The following is a 16,164-nucleotide window of genomic DNA, read 5'->3' as shown; positions in this document are numbered from 1 at the left end:
CTAGTCTGTAATTGTGTTGAGTTAAGGTGATTACATGTTATCTCCGGGTTCTAAGTTCAAGAGATTATAGAACTATTAAAGAGGTCCAGTCGTCAAGAAATACTGACATTAATTGTTTTTTGGTTAACAGTCTTTTTGCCAAACATCGTGATTCACTATTAGGCAAGTGATTCTAACGGGAAATGAACAAAGACAGGTATTTTATAGTTGAATATCAAGCTCTTAAATTATTTCAAGTATATATGTTACTTACAAAATATATGACATGGTATTTATATATCATCGTGCCTCATGTGTCGTACTTAGGAATGAGAGAACTGTTAATTCTATCTGAAGTCCTTGTTGCTGACCCCTCAACTACTTTTGAATTTTCCTCGTGTCTGCTCTTAGGTCTAGTTGGGATTTGTTTGTCGAACCCACTGCGTCCTCTACAGCCTCTATCTAAAAGATAAACTGCCTCGGAGTTTCTTTCTTTGAGCTTTCACTCTCTAGAAACGCTTTGAGAGTGATGATCAATTCTGTTTGACTTTTCACTTGTAAAATAGCGAACGTTACAATTACATTATGAATAATTACAATTACTATATCGACACACACTTCGTTATTTATACTGTGCACTTCCCCTAATGTTAATCTGCTGCTTGCTATACATACAAGCGAACGCTGCAGATGTTCGTCACGGTACGTGTTCGTTCATAAAATTGTTGAGTGACGTCGCATTCGTGACGTCAGAAAAAAAGTAACTGTACGGATTTCTGACATCCCAGAAAGAAAAAAAAAAAAAATCTGAAACAAGCCTACGTGACGGCTAGGCCTATTAAAGTAAATAATACAGTTGTGTTCACAACACAACACAAACTAGGGCATGTTTGCATTGATTCCAAGCAAATAATGAGGGACGTTTACAGTTCAAAGTATATCTATATTGCCATAGGCCTATCCATGGTAGTTTAAACCTTGTTTTAATGTATATTTGACACACACCGTTATACACTGTGTATAAGTTGTCCACCTTATCTACCGAGGAAGTTAAAAGGGTGCTTGGCATGTTACATTGAACCTGTGGCCAGTGAAAAACAAAACATGGGTAAGTAATCAATGGAATATATGGGTGTAATGACTTAGACGGCTAACATTAGAATAGGTTACTGACGTAACTCATGGTGACCATGCCATATTGGCAATATCAATAATACCTTTATAACCTGTATATAGCTTAATCTTAGATAATATAAATGTCTGTGATGAACACCTGTACCTTTGTCCTCTCCCGTGGAGAGCCAGGCAGAGCCCGGGCGAGTACCGTACGTCGCAGAGCCCCGATCGGTCCTTTTAGAAGTCTGTATTTGCCTAAAGCAAGTGAAGTTATATTATGAAAAGGAGCATATGTATCCCTGTGAACACATTTCGTCAGGCCTGCCCTTCCCAAACTCCCAACAATGTAAAGAAAACGGGAGTGCTTTGGGGGTTTAGAAGATATCATAGTTGAAACATGTCAGGTGGTTGCCCGTATTACGTTACAGTGCCAAGCTACCTGACTACATAGTAGCTTCTATAAGGGAATTTTCTTAGGAGTTCTTAGAAGTCAGAAGCGGCTCCAGGATTTTAAAACAAAGAGATTGAGAGCCTGGTGTTGCTGTGGCTGACTCTCATCTAGGGTGTGTGTGTGTGGGATGGGGGTTAGGGGGGAGGGTCCCCCCTCAGAAACAATTACAAGTTTAGACGTAAAACGGAGCATTCTTAATGATGCATATTTCTGCTATAAATTAGGTCTATTTTCAAGACGGTTGAGCTCATAATTACAGAATATTTTAAGTTGTATTTTGAGTGGGTTGATAAAATTAGGCGGGATCTTCGTACTGCACACCTAGTTCGGTAACTGCATGGACGTTGCTACTGAAACTGAAAATTACATCATTTTAGCAAGGAACAAAATTAATGTCAAACTATACAATGTAATATACAATATAATGCCTACTTGTAAAAAACCCTTACCCCCCCCCCCCCTTGCACCAAAAAGACACTGGTCGCCCGGGATGTCATTATCACTACTTTCTGTCTGGTAGGTAAAATGTATGTTCCACTTTACGAGAGGTGACCCCTTGAATACCCGATGCGCAGTAATCAAGTTGGCTGTAATTAAAGACATTATGGTTAAAACACATGTTGGCCGTCGGGCTACAAATCTAATGTAATTTTTCATTTTTCATTGAGACCCTTCGAACTGTATGCCTAACTCATACATCATCATCACAGTCAGGTTCACAGGATTTGAAAAGTGGGGTAGGGGTGGGTGGGGGTTTCCAAATTCCCCTACTATAATATTGGCAGGTGCATGAAATTTGGTCGATGGGCTTTAGGAGGACCGACATATGGGTGTGACTGTGGGATCGTTGCATGCGACACCCACGTAGGGGATCTGGGGTCCTCTTCAAGAAACAAATCAAAGTATATAATTCAAATGGTGCATTCTGAGGCATATTTAAACTATAAATTCGGTTCTAAACCCAAGGTTGTATTAATTCTTTCGAATTTTTGATAATGCAGTGGCGTGAGCTAAGGTGGGGCATATATAAACTATAAATTCGGTTCTAAACCCAAGGTTGTGCTAATTCTTTCGAATTTTCGCCCCCACCCCCCAAAAAAATCCCTGACTGACGTTTGGTCATGATCCACCACCCCCCCCCCCTCCTTAGCTCACGCCACTGCATTATTCCATAATCAAATAATCCAAGCCGTCTCCGTTGAAATATGTGAATGACACCATCAACTTGTGATAACTTCATTCCACGCAACCTATTCGTCACACACATTTTTGATGATTATGTTAAATATTTGGATTTTTGTTTCTTTATGTGTGTGAAACATTAAATGTACTCAGTTGCTACATTACTATATAACAAGAACTAGTTGATTCATATGGGTTACCTTCTGTTTCCTTCTCCACAGAACAATCCGCCATGCGTTCCTGTGTTCTTATGTTCTTAATTAGTCTTTGTCCGATGACAGAATGTGCTCTTGATTACGTTGATGAATTAATGTTGGTAGGACATCCTAGGACGTTGGTGACGTTAGCTTGGACGGAGCCAGTAGTCAATCCCGATATCGACTACCGTTATCATATTGAAGTTAATAGAACCGATTCGTTCGTAGGAAACTATGACGTACTCAATATCACTGATGAACGTATAGTGATCAACCTTCCCCCTTATAAGGAATACACCGCGGTTTTCGTAACGACACGGTTAAGCGATATCGATGCGAACTTCAACGAAAGTCTCTCGGCGCCTCTGCCTTTCACCACTTTCGACGCATTGCATCCAGTACACATTACACTCTACGCTGTGATTGCATATCTCATTTTCATTGCTATTTTCTTCATGGTACTGGGCACACTTTGCGGACCTAAGGAACCAGAGCCTATCTAGGCACATATAATTGCATTTAACCGCTCTATCACAGCTGCACGTTTTAGAAGAGACCAAAACATTGAGAGCGATAGAAGAATCCGGTTCGATAAAGTGGGATATGTTTTCTTTGATATTGGTACGGAGAAAGTAAAGTTATTGTGATCATTAATTCACCTGGTTATGTTAATGTGGCGTAACTATGCCGATGCGGCCGGTGCCTCGGACCTCCCGCATCACGCGACCCAAATGGCGAGAAATAACTACCATTCCGCTGAAGCTCGCTTGATCAGCCCTTGGCCAAAATGGTAACTCAAGCGAGAATCCTTCCCTCAACAGAGACGCCTAAGGGTGCCATTTACAAGCAGTCTAGATGTACCAGATAACCAAAGCTTGCCCATCTGATCCCGAAACATCGTTGGGCCTAGGGTCCATGTGGACTCGAATTTGGGGTCCCATTCCCATTGCTTCGTCAGAGGCTCTGTTGGTCCTTCCTATACGTCACTGCTTACATATTTCTTAATATTTCTTTTGGTCGCAAGTGAGACAAAACTGGTTCTTTTACTTGTTGGTTACAATTATGACTTAGATGTATGGTAAGAATACGCTAGTTTAATCATAATAGATCAGTATATTGCATTGGGAAACGAACCTTTATGTATTATTTAGATGTTAATTGACCGAATGAATTACTGATAAGAAAATGTATACCAGTCACTGATTGATCGGTAATGTTGTTAAAATATTGCAGCTGTTTGTGCTTATTTTGTGTTTGTCGCTATTGTTGTTGTTGTTGTGGTAATCGCGTGTTGAAAGTTATGGCGATAATGTCCACTTTTATGGGATACCGTACATGTACTGTAAGTGTATGGCTGACACAGGTAAACAATCGAATTAAAAATGTTTTCTGCCTGTACTATTTGTTGTTTTTGTTGACAATATAGCCTCATTATCTGTTTTAAATTGAAGAAAAATCTAAAGTAATCTGGCATCTCTACCTAAGTAGGCTAATGTGATCAAAAACCTTCATAATGAATCACGTCACCTGTAGGAAAGATATTTCAAGTACTTTCGTCTTGGGAGATATACCAGTTTTGATTCATGTACAAGAGTGAAGAATTGAGCAAGTCTAAAAATAGCATCATGGCGCCACGCTCATTAATGTCTGATGTTTCTCTTAATAAGTAATTTCTTGGCTTGTTTTCTTCAACAGAGTTTATTTTAACATACTAACTTTTTAAAGTTTTAACAACATGGAAGTTTTAACAGAAAACAAAATGGGACAAACACATTTCGTTATCTGCCATTCCATACTGCCCATATGGCATCTCCCTGGACATGACGAATACACGGATACTTCTTGGGTGTGGGTGGAGGGGGGGGGGGTTGGGGGTGTTCTTCAAGCCCTAGAATTATAATTAAAGGATCTCTCACCGGCAGACAAAATATTACACAAAATCCTATAGTGAACAGTTCATGACATAAACATGCATTTTATCTAGGCAACCTCCAGTTGATCAGAATTCCTCCAAAGGGATCGTAAACCACTCCCCTGAAAGACATCTTACTCCTCACCCAACCTATCCCCCGTACATAAGTAGTGGTATCGCCCCTAGATGTTACTAGTCATATTTCCCAAACAGTAATAATGTTTTGTTAAAATATCCCAAGCAAACTGTTGATCACAAGCATAGGTATCTGCAATGCACGCCAATCTGTCAGTAAAATAATTCTCTTTAAAGCTCTATTTTAAGTTTGCTCAAGGATATATTGTATTTTCCCATTAAAGTACAAATAGACTATGTGAAGAATTAATTCATAACATAATATAACTCAGTATATGCTGTAAATTAATGTATAGATAATTTAACAATAACAATTATATTTATAATAAACTTTTTCATGCAAGGCTTTCAAAATATAATGTGAAACAAATTATGGAGATATTGTTTAAAACTTTGTCGAACTATTTTGTTGAATTAACGAGAATGTACCGCGATTATTATGGAAAGATTAAAAGAAATAAAAAAAAATGGAATACGAAAGAATGCAAAAAAAAAAAAAACTTTGGTCTCGCATATATAATATGGTAACATAGCAAGGCTCCGGAGGAATTTTCGCGGAGTATACTGGTTGCGCGAGGGGTTGAGAAGGGGGTAAAGTGTGTTCATTGCACAAGGTATCCCTTCCTAAAGTGTTAAACATGCACCATCTTAACTTTCAATTACTGAAGGAATTAATTTATCAATAACTTAAGCATATTTTTTCTCAGTGCTCATATAATTAAATACCTTTGTTATCCCCCCCCCCACCCCCTCCTTCCATATCCTCCCCACCAACTTCTCGGATTGGTTTTTTTTTGTCCATAATCATTCGAAATCCTATCCTTGAAAAGAAACTTAGCTTTCTTCAATTATTGGTGGTGTTAACGTAAATCCTAAGATATTTAAATGACAGAAATAACGAGTCAAATTCGTAGCCTATTTTCTGAAAACGAAAAAAGGTCCACCAACCCCCAAAGACTAAATTAAATTTGTTAGGGCAAGGAGCTCAACATTATTAGATTATGATAAGGAGATATTTACCGCTCGTATTATACTATATATAGTATTGACCAATACGTTTTGAATGTCTTATTCATACAGTTTTAATAAATCCTAACCTTGTCTTAACTAATTACGTGTTCGTGTGGCAAATGTGTAAATCATGAAAAGAAACCTAGCTTTCTTTAATTATTGTTAGGTGTTAACGTAAATCCTAAGATATTTAAATGACAGAAATAACGAGCGAAATTCGTAACTAGCCTATTTTCGGTAAACACATATGATCCACCAAACCCCCAAAGACTAAACTAAATTTATTAGGGGAAGGAAAGTAGATATTTACCGCCCGTAACCCTATAGTATTGACCAATAAGTTTTGAATGTCTTATTCATACAGTTTAATAAATTGTCAGTTCATATTCTTATGATTATTTACTTTATATATTACTTTTATTATTATTATATATTATTATTATTATATATTATTATTATTATTATTCTAATTGCAAATTGGTGACGAGAAGTAACTACCTCAAGAATTCAATTTCATTCGTTGACTTTCCAACCTTTTGTCAATTTGTTTGTTTAAAAAGAGAAAAAAACTTAATTAAATGTGGAATGTTCTGTTTCCACATACCCTGATATTTAGCCTATTCTAATATTATTTCAATATATTATTATGAACATATAAAGTCATTCGTTCTGTTATAGAAAATGAAAAATAAAGACGCGAACAAATAATAAATCAGCCTATGGATTAAATGATATAACAGATGGCATAACGATAACTCACAAGTATTTTAATAAGTGTGTCATTTGTATAGCTGTGTATTATTATCGATTTTATAACCATCTCAGAAACTATACCAAAAAACACACAAACACAAACATACATCATCAGATACAAAAGCTTGGAAACAAAACCCTGTCAAACGAAAGTAACGAAATAAGCAAATTGACGTATTTTGAAGAAAAAAAATATATTGCATAACAGATCATGGAATTTATGGAGCGCATGGAACGTATTTCATTGTTTTAAGAAAACAAAGAGTTGTCTTCAGACAATTTCATAAAACGAGAATCGATTGTTCATAGAAAAGTGACATAAATCGTGCGAAAGATGCAGCTAGATATAAAATGACTGTATATAATGAAGAATGCAGAAGAAAAATTGAAAATACAAAAATAGTGAACACTGTAATATAAGTATAAAAAGTGGTAACATGTCATTAACTATGAAGAAAAAATATATAAAAGGCAACTTATTATCTAGACATTGTTGTGTTTTTACATGATTTATTTTATTTTTCCTGTAAAACTAACAAATAACATTATGCAATGGTTTATTTACTACTAAACGGTGTTATGTAGTAACATTAAGTTGTGAATTTATATGTATATATACTCGAAATGACACAAAACTATAGACTATTAGTTCATTAAACATTTAACGTTGATCTAATTTCAATATTATTCGCCCTTTAGTACAGCTGCGGCATATATTCCCATGAGAAAGTTCAAGTCGAGAATGTTTGCAAAATAATTCTAAACATTGGTTCCAAACCACCACTAAGCTTTGAATGAAGCGCTACATACCAAGTACAAGGAATCATCCATAAACTAGGACAGATATTACATATTAAGCAATTAACTAGATTGGCTAGGTTCTAATCCTCAGATATTATACAGGACTAAGAATGCCCAAGATGCCATGTTTGTTGTTGATGGATATGTTGTATGGATATGGATATAATGCAGCCAATACTCATAGGTGGTACAACAACTACTGTCCATGTCCCACAACCGTGCATCAGTAATTACTACTTTGTGTTCGTAACACGGTAACATGTGTTACAGGTGGTTACTGTATCGCAGCTATGAGTATCGGGTGGAAGAAAAGACACGGAGAAAGTTGCAAAGAACATTATCAAAAACTGGGTATGCATTGACGCCTCATCTACGACTACAGACTAGTGAATAATTCTTTAAACTTTGCAAGGCTTGGAAGCGTCGGAATCGAATAAAACAGAAGGGATACAATCATTCGATGCATTATGCAATTAAATTATAACACACAAGCCACGCAAGTTAGCATTTACAGTCTTCTAGATAGTACAATGATTTGCCTTGCGCTTGCTTTGAGACCAGCAAGATCTGTTCCTTTCGGAAGCCTCTGCTCCGACAACCAGTGATCAGCTTTGGCGGCAAGAAGTTCCCATTCGTTAAAAAAAGAGGCGCAGTTGTGTTCTAGCCAAACCAAAGCCAACGCCGTAGCCCAAAGACGCTTACCAGTGGATTCATCGAAAGAAAAATCACGTTGGCGGGCGAATCGCTCTCTCTTGAGTTTGCTTGGACTTCGAGCACCTTCAAGGTCCGAGCGAGAAGAGACGCTACTCGCGTCCTCTTCTTTAACATCCAAAGATGAATCCTGATAAGTCCTCAGCGGTGCATTCGCTTGGGAATTTCTCTCGGATAAAGACTCGTCGGGAGAAGAAAATCCTTTCACCGTCTGATACCCACTGTCTGACTTTGGGATCTCTACAAAACCCTCTCCCGAAGAAGACTCAGCTACAACTCTTTCCGCGTCGCTTTCGGACAAGTGGCGACCACTAAACTTCGGGGATTGTGTTTGGGAGAACTCCTTGGCTGTCTCTGGTTGGGATCGACTGCGTTGAATTGGCTTATGGTTTCTGCTATCATTAGCATCAACCTTCACTGAATTGAAAGTTACCGTTAAATCGGGCAAGTCGACAATGCAGTGCGATTGGGTGTTGTCTTTCTCACCTGCTCCTTCGTCAGCTGACTTAGAGTGCCCGATTTGGTCACCGTCCGATTCGACAACAGCAATGCAAGTTTCTAAGGGTTCCATTGTGATATCACATATTGGGGATGCGCGGAACAGTCTGTCAAGGGTGATGTCTATCGCATCTGCTAGTTCGTGATCTAATTCCCAAGAGCCGCTAGCCAGTTGTAGATTAACGAGTGCGTGTAGTTCAACACATTCCATACTTAACGTCCTACCAACGCAACACTCCACTGCATCAACGGCTCTAAATAGAGGACGTTTCGAAGGCATGTTTCCTAGTCTAGTCTTGAGTCTATTCAAACGAGATCCAAAGTGCCAGGATGGAGGTTTGGAGTTGCCCTGTCCTTGGTAAGTACTTGCAAGAGACCCTATAATTCAAACCCAAAATGAAAAAGTAGGATATGATCAAAAAATATAAACTGAGGCAAAGTACACATAAAGTAGACAATTCATGGATTTAGTAAAGATAGGTTGTGTACACTTCAAGTTGTGTGGTGTACATTACGTCTCCAGACCACCCCACGCTTTATGAAGTCTTTATTTTTCCTTACTAGTATAGTATGAAAATCAGAATACATGACACTGTATCCCTTTATTTCCACAATGCCCCTATTTGACCTTTTTTCCTGAAGCTGTAGCACCCTGCCCCATCCATCTCGTCAGACCAGTAATTCCTTGACCTCTGGTTCCAATAAAGATCACGTACTACTGATCATTCTATTTGGTGGGAAATACTTTTCTACTTACATGTGAAATACTCATTTGCCCATTCTGGTCTTGGTTTGCCATCAGCACTGGGCTGAAAGGGTGGTTGCTCATGGAAGCTTTGTGAAAACTGGGAATTTGGTGACTCCGAACGACCTACTTTGTCAGAAAAAAAAGAAGGAAAAAGTCAAAACCATAGGTAAGAAGGTGGTTGGTAACTAACAGTGATATTTGAAATATAAAGTAAGCGTTATCTAACATATTAAAACAACTGTTAGTCAAACAACAGGTTAAAGAAGGATATTTTTGTTTGACTATTGCTGACCTAACATCCCAGGTATATGTTAGAACAAAGGACGTCGTACACAACACTCTGATTACACATCATGGGGAGGAACTGTTGATGAACTGTTGAAGAATGTATTAAAATTCGAAATATAATTCTACAAACGTAGCCAAACAGTTTCAAATGTGTTCATCCTTAATCACTACTATTCTTCGATACCAGATGATCAGGAAGCTGGTAGTAGCTATGTCCTCCCGCACTTAAAGGGTGTGAAGACTCGCGCAAGAAGAAACATATAATGCCGGTAATCTGACCTAGTTTCGAATGAGGTGTAACAGAAGTGTTAGACACCACAATCGATCCCAGAAAATACACACACAGCTTGCTACCGTCGGTAATTAGACACTAGTGTACAGTCAGTACATACAGCTGTGGTCAATACCGACAGCACAGTGTATAAACGATACAGCGATGGACATCTCAGGTCCAGCTAAAGATAACAAGGTATCACGTTTCATTACTGTGTGCATTTTGTAGCGATACAAACAAAACGTCACTTGCAAGCAACCGAAAGTTAACTTTTTTTCAGACGGCCGCACGCAGTTTGGGCGAGTCTTCAATGCCTTTAATGAATGGTGTTTTAGGTTTAGAGAGTTTCTGAAGAAGTTAACAATTGTGAGCATGTCAGTCTTCTGTCATTAAACTTAACACTGAGTTTTAAGATTCTCAGAGAACTTGATGTAACCAATTAATGTTCGGGTGATTGATATAATAGTAATAAGAAGATTTCGTCATGTATATATCAATCAATAATAATGAAACTGATAAGACTGATTACCGTAACCCGAAGACATAACCTCATCTTCTGAATCAGTAAAAGATGACGACACAGGTTTCCCGGATGCTGTCGTCCCGAAACTACTCCACTGTCGAAGCACGCGGGAAAGGTGTGGTCTGAAGGAGTGTCGATTGTGTTGAAAAGGCAATATCTACCATGATGAAAAAAGAAGAAAACATTGATTGAACTTCCATCTGAAACAACCAATTTTTGTTGTCTTGCGTACATGGTTTGGACCTATTTTTTATGGATGTAACCATCGAGGAAGGCGTATACGCTATAGCTTTTCAAGGAGTTCGAATTATCATCAAAGAGGTACGATGACCATGAACAATGTCCGCAATACCTTTATTTTTGTTCTGTGTTCTCTTTCCAGACTTTTTCATCTTTCAGCACTTCGCCGGTGTGTCATTAACATAATGGGAGGAGCTACCGGTCATAAACTCGAGGGTCTCTTTGTGACAAACCATGGCCGGGGACGAAACTGCTACATAATACTGATCATTTAGCAATAAACACGGGCTGATCCAGTATTGTTGAAATGAAGGTGATGTTACTCTGCGTTCCTTGAAAGCAACTCTCATTTATTGGGGTCTGGCCAGTCCTCCCTCGGAAAAGTTAGACGCAAAATGTTATATTCTGAGGCACATTTAGGCTATAAATTCGGTCTATCCTAAAGTCTACACGAAAAATTGTGTGTATGATTACTTCAACTGAAAATGGGGAAGATGATGCACACCCTCTCCCCCACCGTGATCCGCGCCTAATAATGTGCTATGACTTTATCAAGATTCACGCATTGAATCAGTAAGAAGTTGAATATAATTTCATATGAATGTATTAATACAAAAGTCACGAATGGATAGATTTGCACTCCCTTTCCCAACTGAAAGATTTTACAGAAAGACTGATTTAAAGGACGGAAGGAAAAGCAACCATCAAAGTCACACATACAAAAGCGCACACGCGTACCCATACAAACAAGATATGTAGTCACTGACCTATCAAGTAAAACCAAAAACTAGTCTACAAATGTTAATATAATCATAATCTTTATAAAATATTTACAACTGTAGGTGAAGGCAGCGGTTCCAATGTCTCCAAATCCAGAGACACAAAGGCAGTATGGCGGCAAATCACGTGACTTGCAAGGCTTAGATCCACCATTTTGGCACGAACTTTGATCAACTCTTCAGAAGGCATATGCTTATTAGGTTGTGTTGCTGTTAAATAAAGAGAAATGGAAAACAAAAAACGTTACTAGTTTGTAATACCCCATCCTCGTTCGCAAATATTTCTATGACAGTTAGCGAGAGAAAATTATTGCGAATATTAATTAAGATTGCAGGTCAAGTATAAGAGTGCATCTAATTTTCCACGCCAAAGATCCACGCCGGGAATATTTGTGGATATTATCTGCTATTTTAATATTCACTGCAATAACCTCTTATTTAGATTTTACTGCCTGATTGCAAAGCTGACCTCAGCATGCATGACTCATTTATGAAATCATTATATTACAGGACAGTATTTTATTTATCAATCTTAGCTTCATTGTTTTACAGCACCTCTAATATATGTTCAACAGTATAACCAACATGGAGCTATTCCTTTGAAGATATGCAATTATCATTGAATATCCATTAGCCTGAAATTACTGCAGTGGTTTAAGGCAAGGCAAGTTTCGGGCAATTTCCACTTGAATGAGTAAAACCGGATGAGGACTTGTTTGTACAAGTCTACATAAGAATATAATATGAAAGAGAGATGTAGAATTATTTATCAACGAGTAAAAGAAGAGGCAGCAAACAGAAGGTTAAAACTGCGAGGACGCCGGAAGGAGCTGCGGTAAAAAATATATAACCTTATCTCCATGATTGCATATTGATGAGGCATGACGCTGGCTGATCCAAGGAGGTCGTTTGGAAGAGACAACACGAAGTCCTAGGAGTGTTGTAGGCTTGATGAAAGCAGGTTCGATGGAGGAGGGCGAAGGGTGGGGGATACAGGGACTTCAGTTATATGAAGCCAGTAATAATATGGAAGGGGACCTGGAAATATGGGAAAAGGAGCAGTGTGTTCTCATGTTTATGATAAAGTGTAGGACAAATGACGAGAGCATAAAATGGTTACACAATTCAGTCCTCAAAGGGTTTGACCTAGTTTTTGACGTTTTTGGGGAGAGTTTTCATGGTAAGAGGAATCTTGCTTCATATGATAAATAGTGTTTGTATAGATGCAACATGGAGTTATATTTGGCCACTTTTGATGTAATTTGTTTTTTGTTTTTGTGTTCCCGTTAGTTATACGTTCAAATGGCAGATTCAGAAATTATACAAAAGTGAAGGTTATAAGGAAGTATATCAGAAAAAACTATGCTCGAGCAATTTTGCGGTGAGGCATTAACCCACCTGTCTCAACTGTAAGGCCGCTGAGTAGAGCTAATTAATAACCACTGAATTGGAAGTGATGAACATGCATTAGGAATGTAACCAATGATACTCTATGTTTCCCGTTGAAGCCAGTTATATTTACCTTCGCATTCCAGTATTTTCTTCCCCGATCTTTCGTAATCTTCCAATAGGCTGGTAGCAGCCAATTGATGGATAGTCTCTTCCCATACGTCGTCTTCTTCTGATGGACCTTTCCATTCCCCCTTGACTAAAGTTTCGATGTCAAATGGTACCTCGCACCTGATTGGTCTTCCACAAAACAGCCCGGATATAGAGACACTTCCTTGGCCATTTCTGTTTTGGATGTCTACCAATTCTCCACTCTCCAGGACGACTGCGTCGGTAAGTGATAAACTGGGTGTATGGTCAAATATATCGTCGTTGGTCTGTTCAAGAAAATTATCCCAGCTTGGGCTCATTGGTTCAAAGTCAAAACTAACGTTGCTCATGTGAGAGGATTGGTTGTGCCTGGCACCAGTAGAAGATCGCTTTCGGAACCCGTCCGTGACGTGTGATGGGGTTTGATCACGCGATGCATTGATGGCATTTAACTGGTCGATTGCAGTCTCAAGAGTTTGATTCTCGACCGATGCTAGGGTATTACCGGGAACAGAGACCGCCCTGGATCGCTTAGGCGACAGCCGACTCTACGAAAATAATGAAAGTAATGTTAATTAATTAGCAATTTGATACATTCCTCGAAAGAACGACAATATTCAAACAATATCTGATTACCTTAACCGCCAGATATGGGGATGTTTCGAGATATTTGGATAATAGTCAGATGAATAGAACTAGGCAGTATACAGACAATTAGATCAACATGCCCTTTGAGATTCTTTAGGTTTCATATGATTGCTTAGACTGCATTATTAATGAAAATAAGGCCAGGACGTGTTTATAACTGTAGATCATGTACTCTCCCTTGCGTGACATTAGCCTACCAGACGTGCATTTTGATTTGTTTACCATTCAGATACCTTCCGTGAGTTCTATGCCGTATGTTGCATATATGACACTCGGATATTACATTCACGCTACATGTTACGTCGTTATAATAATGATGGCAAAAGATATTCTTCTAAGTCCCACTAGGGAAACAAATTTGTCGTATTGATATGCCATCCTCCAAGACATAAAATGAGTGCTGGATGAATATTGGATTAGTAAAGCTATTCCAGTTCACCTGTAAAATATGCTAAATTCTCTAGAATTCTTGGTTAAGGCCAAATGAATGATACCGTAGGCTTCTCACTGCACTTCTCAATGTATGCTAATCCACTGTCACATAAATGCTATTAAATCACGCCAAATATGGTATTTTAATTTGTCTAAATAACAGAGCATCCTTGGGTAAGATGCCACACCATCTGTCCGTGATAAGATGGTTATGCCCTGTAAACATGTTATTTCAGGCCATAAAAGATTCATATTTTCCTATTGATTCTCAAGTTGTATCTGACGAACTGACCTTACAGTCTCTGTGTTAGAATAGTCCAGCCGCTTTCATTGACGAGACACAGACGTTTTAGAAAACTCATTGCTCAAAACTTAAAGTGGCAAGGAAGTGCAACCTAAACTGATAACAGTGTGTTATAATGGTGTGCAACATGTCATGAATGAATGTAATGCCTAAATTCTTCCTTAAACATCTGAAGAACATACATGTCTGGCAAGATCACTTTGTGAGGACGTTCCAGATTCTTCTGCTGATCCTGGTTCATCCGTTACTACGGCTCGTCCGGGTAATCCGTTGGACGAAGGTAGATGTAACTTGAGAGGTGACAGTGTTCCTGTTAAATTAATTGCCCAAAAAATAATCAATTTATACATTGCTCATTAACCTGTCTGTATTTTGTGCGTGTTTTTGCCCCTTCTGTTACTGTTACTTGTCATTTAGCCTTTGAAGAAGATCCTGCTAGGATCGAAACGTCAGGCCAACTTACTTTTACACAATTTATACATTAGAATATTTGACATGGCGCTCTAAACATCCTAATATTAAAAACCTTAATATAGTGAAACTTTTTCACATATTATTCAAATCTAAAGATTTTTCCTTGTAAGAACTTGTTTAAAGGCAAGAACGCAAGTTGTGTCAAAGCCTTCACTTAAAATGCTTTAACATTTCATGCCAAGGGTGTGGAGTGCTATGACCATGCGGTCTTGTAATTCATGGGTTTTATGCCCGCTTACTGGACCCCGGGTCCGTAGCACCTGACCGTTCTTGTCAGGGCTGCTGGCTAATATTTATCATATTCATCCGCTGTTTATATTTTGTTTCCCAGCCCAGAAAGATTAAATAATTTTACATTGAAAACATCAAAACCTGATCTGCTTTGGGTACTTTACGAACAACGATACCTGTCACCAACAACATATGCACTCCTGTGGTCTCTTACCTAACCAATCTGATAACAAATTAGCTGTGCCGCGCCCCTCTGACTTACTGACCAACTGATGGGCAAAAAACAACGGTGTAAATTACACAGTATCTTGTACATATCCCTCTTGACGTAAATATACCGGTTATTCAGTGAAGATAGTATTTTCTTGCAGGAAAATGACAACCTACTTCTGATCACAAACCGCTGATAAGCGTCTTGAATTACCCGCAGGTAGTTGGAATTTAAAATGTGTTTCGTCTTGAAATAAATCCTTTCTCTTTATCACCGTAACTTTAACATCAAATCTGGATGGATCACTAATGGATCAGCATCTTCTCAAGCAGTTCTTAACTTGATACTTTATAAAAGTTTTTGTTTTTTTGAAAGAAAAAGCAAAAAAAAAAAAATTAGAGATGCAAAAAGGAAAACTTAAAACAGTCTGCCCATTTGGTAAACAGGTTGAGGACCTCTGCGTCGGAAGAGTTACACCGTAAAGGTGCCCCTTGAGACCTCCGGGGTATGTACAATGGATAATAATGTTAGTTGTGATTTGCATGAATGGTCGTGTTGATTCTGCACAAGGTTCTCGTTCATCGTCTGATCACTTCCAACTTCCGATGTATAGGTCAATGGAATGAATTCCAATTATGCTTGCATTGCGAGAGGCACACTTTACCCTTTCCAGACGTTTAAGAAGACGAAGTATGCAAAAGTGTAAAAAACGAATACATAGTCCATC

At 38.4% G+C, this 16,164-nt stretch overlaps 1 protein-coding gene and 1 long non-coding RNA gene across 6 annotated transcripts in view; one reads left to right on the top strand and one right to left on the bottom strand.

The window, feature by feature from the left end:
- The first annotated feature begins 205 nt into the window (after window positions 1–205).
- On the top strand, window positions 206–5,345 carry LOC139976442 (uncharacterized). The gene is made up of 2 exons (XR_011796130.1): window positions 206–1,087; window positions 2,950–5,345. It is a non-coding gene; the product is annotated as an uncharacterized lncRNA (long non-coding RNA).
- LOC139976438 (von Willebrand factor A domain-containing protein 5B1-like) overlaps window positions 5,067–16,164 on the bottom strand; it is a 76,168-nt gene continuing 65,070 nt past the window's right edge. For 4 of the 5 annotated variants that reach the window (XM_071985163.1, XM_071985161.1, XM_071985165.1 and 1 more), the window contains exons 5-10: window positions 14,704–14,831; window positions 13,121–13,685; window positions 11,654–11,808; window positions 10,586–10,736; window positions 9,504–9,620; window positions 5,067–9,124 (exon numbers count right to left, since the gene is read on the bottom strand). In XM_071985163.1, the coding sequence (XP_071841264.1) occupies window positions 8,046–9,124; window positions 9,504–9,620; window positions 10,586–10,736; window positions 11,654–11,808; window positions 13,121–13,685; window positions 14,704–14,831 (2,195 nt within the window). In that variant the 3' untranslated portion in view covers window positions 5,067–8,045. The remainder of the gene's footprint in view (window positions 9,125–9,503; window positions 9,621–10,585; window positions 10,737–11,653; window positions 11,809–13,120; window positions 13,686–14,703; window positions 14,832–16,164) is intronic. The other variant, XM_071985162.1, reaches the window with a different exon arrangement.

This window comes from Apostichopus japonicus, chromosome 11, assembly GCF_037975245.1.
Source record: "Apostichopus japonicus isolate 1M-3 chromosome 11, ASM3797524v1, whole genome shotgun sequence".
NCBI classification, from domain to species: Eukaryota; Metazoa; Echinodermata; class Holothuroidea; order Aspidochirotida; family Stichopodidae; genus Apostichopus; species Apostichopus japonicus.
Note: the sequence above shows the minus strand (reverse complement) of the source record. Positions and strands in the feature narration are given on the sequence as shown.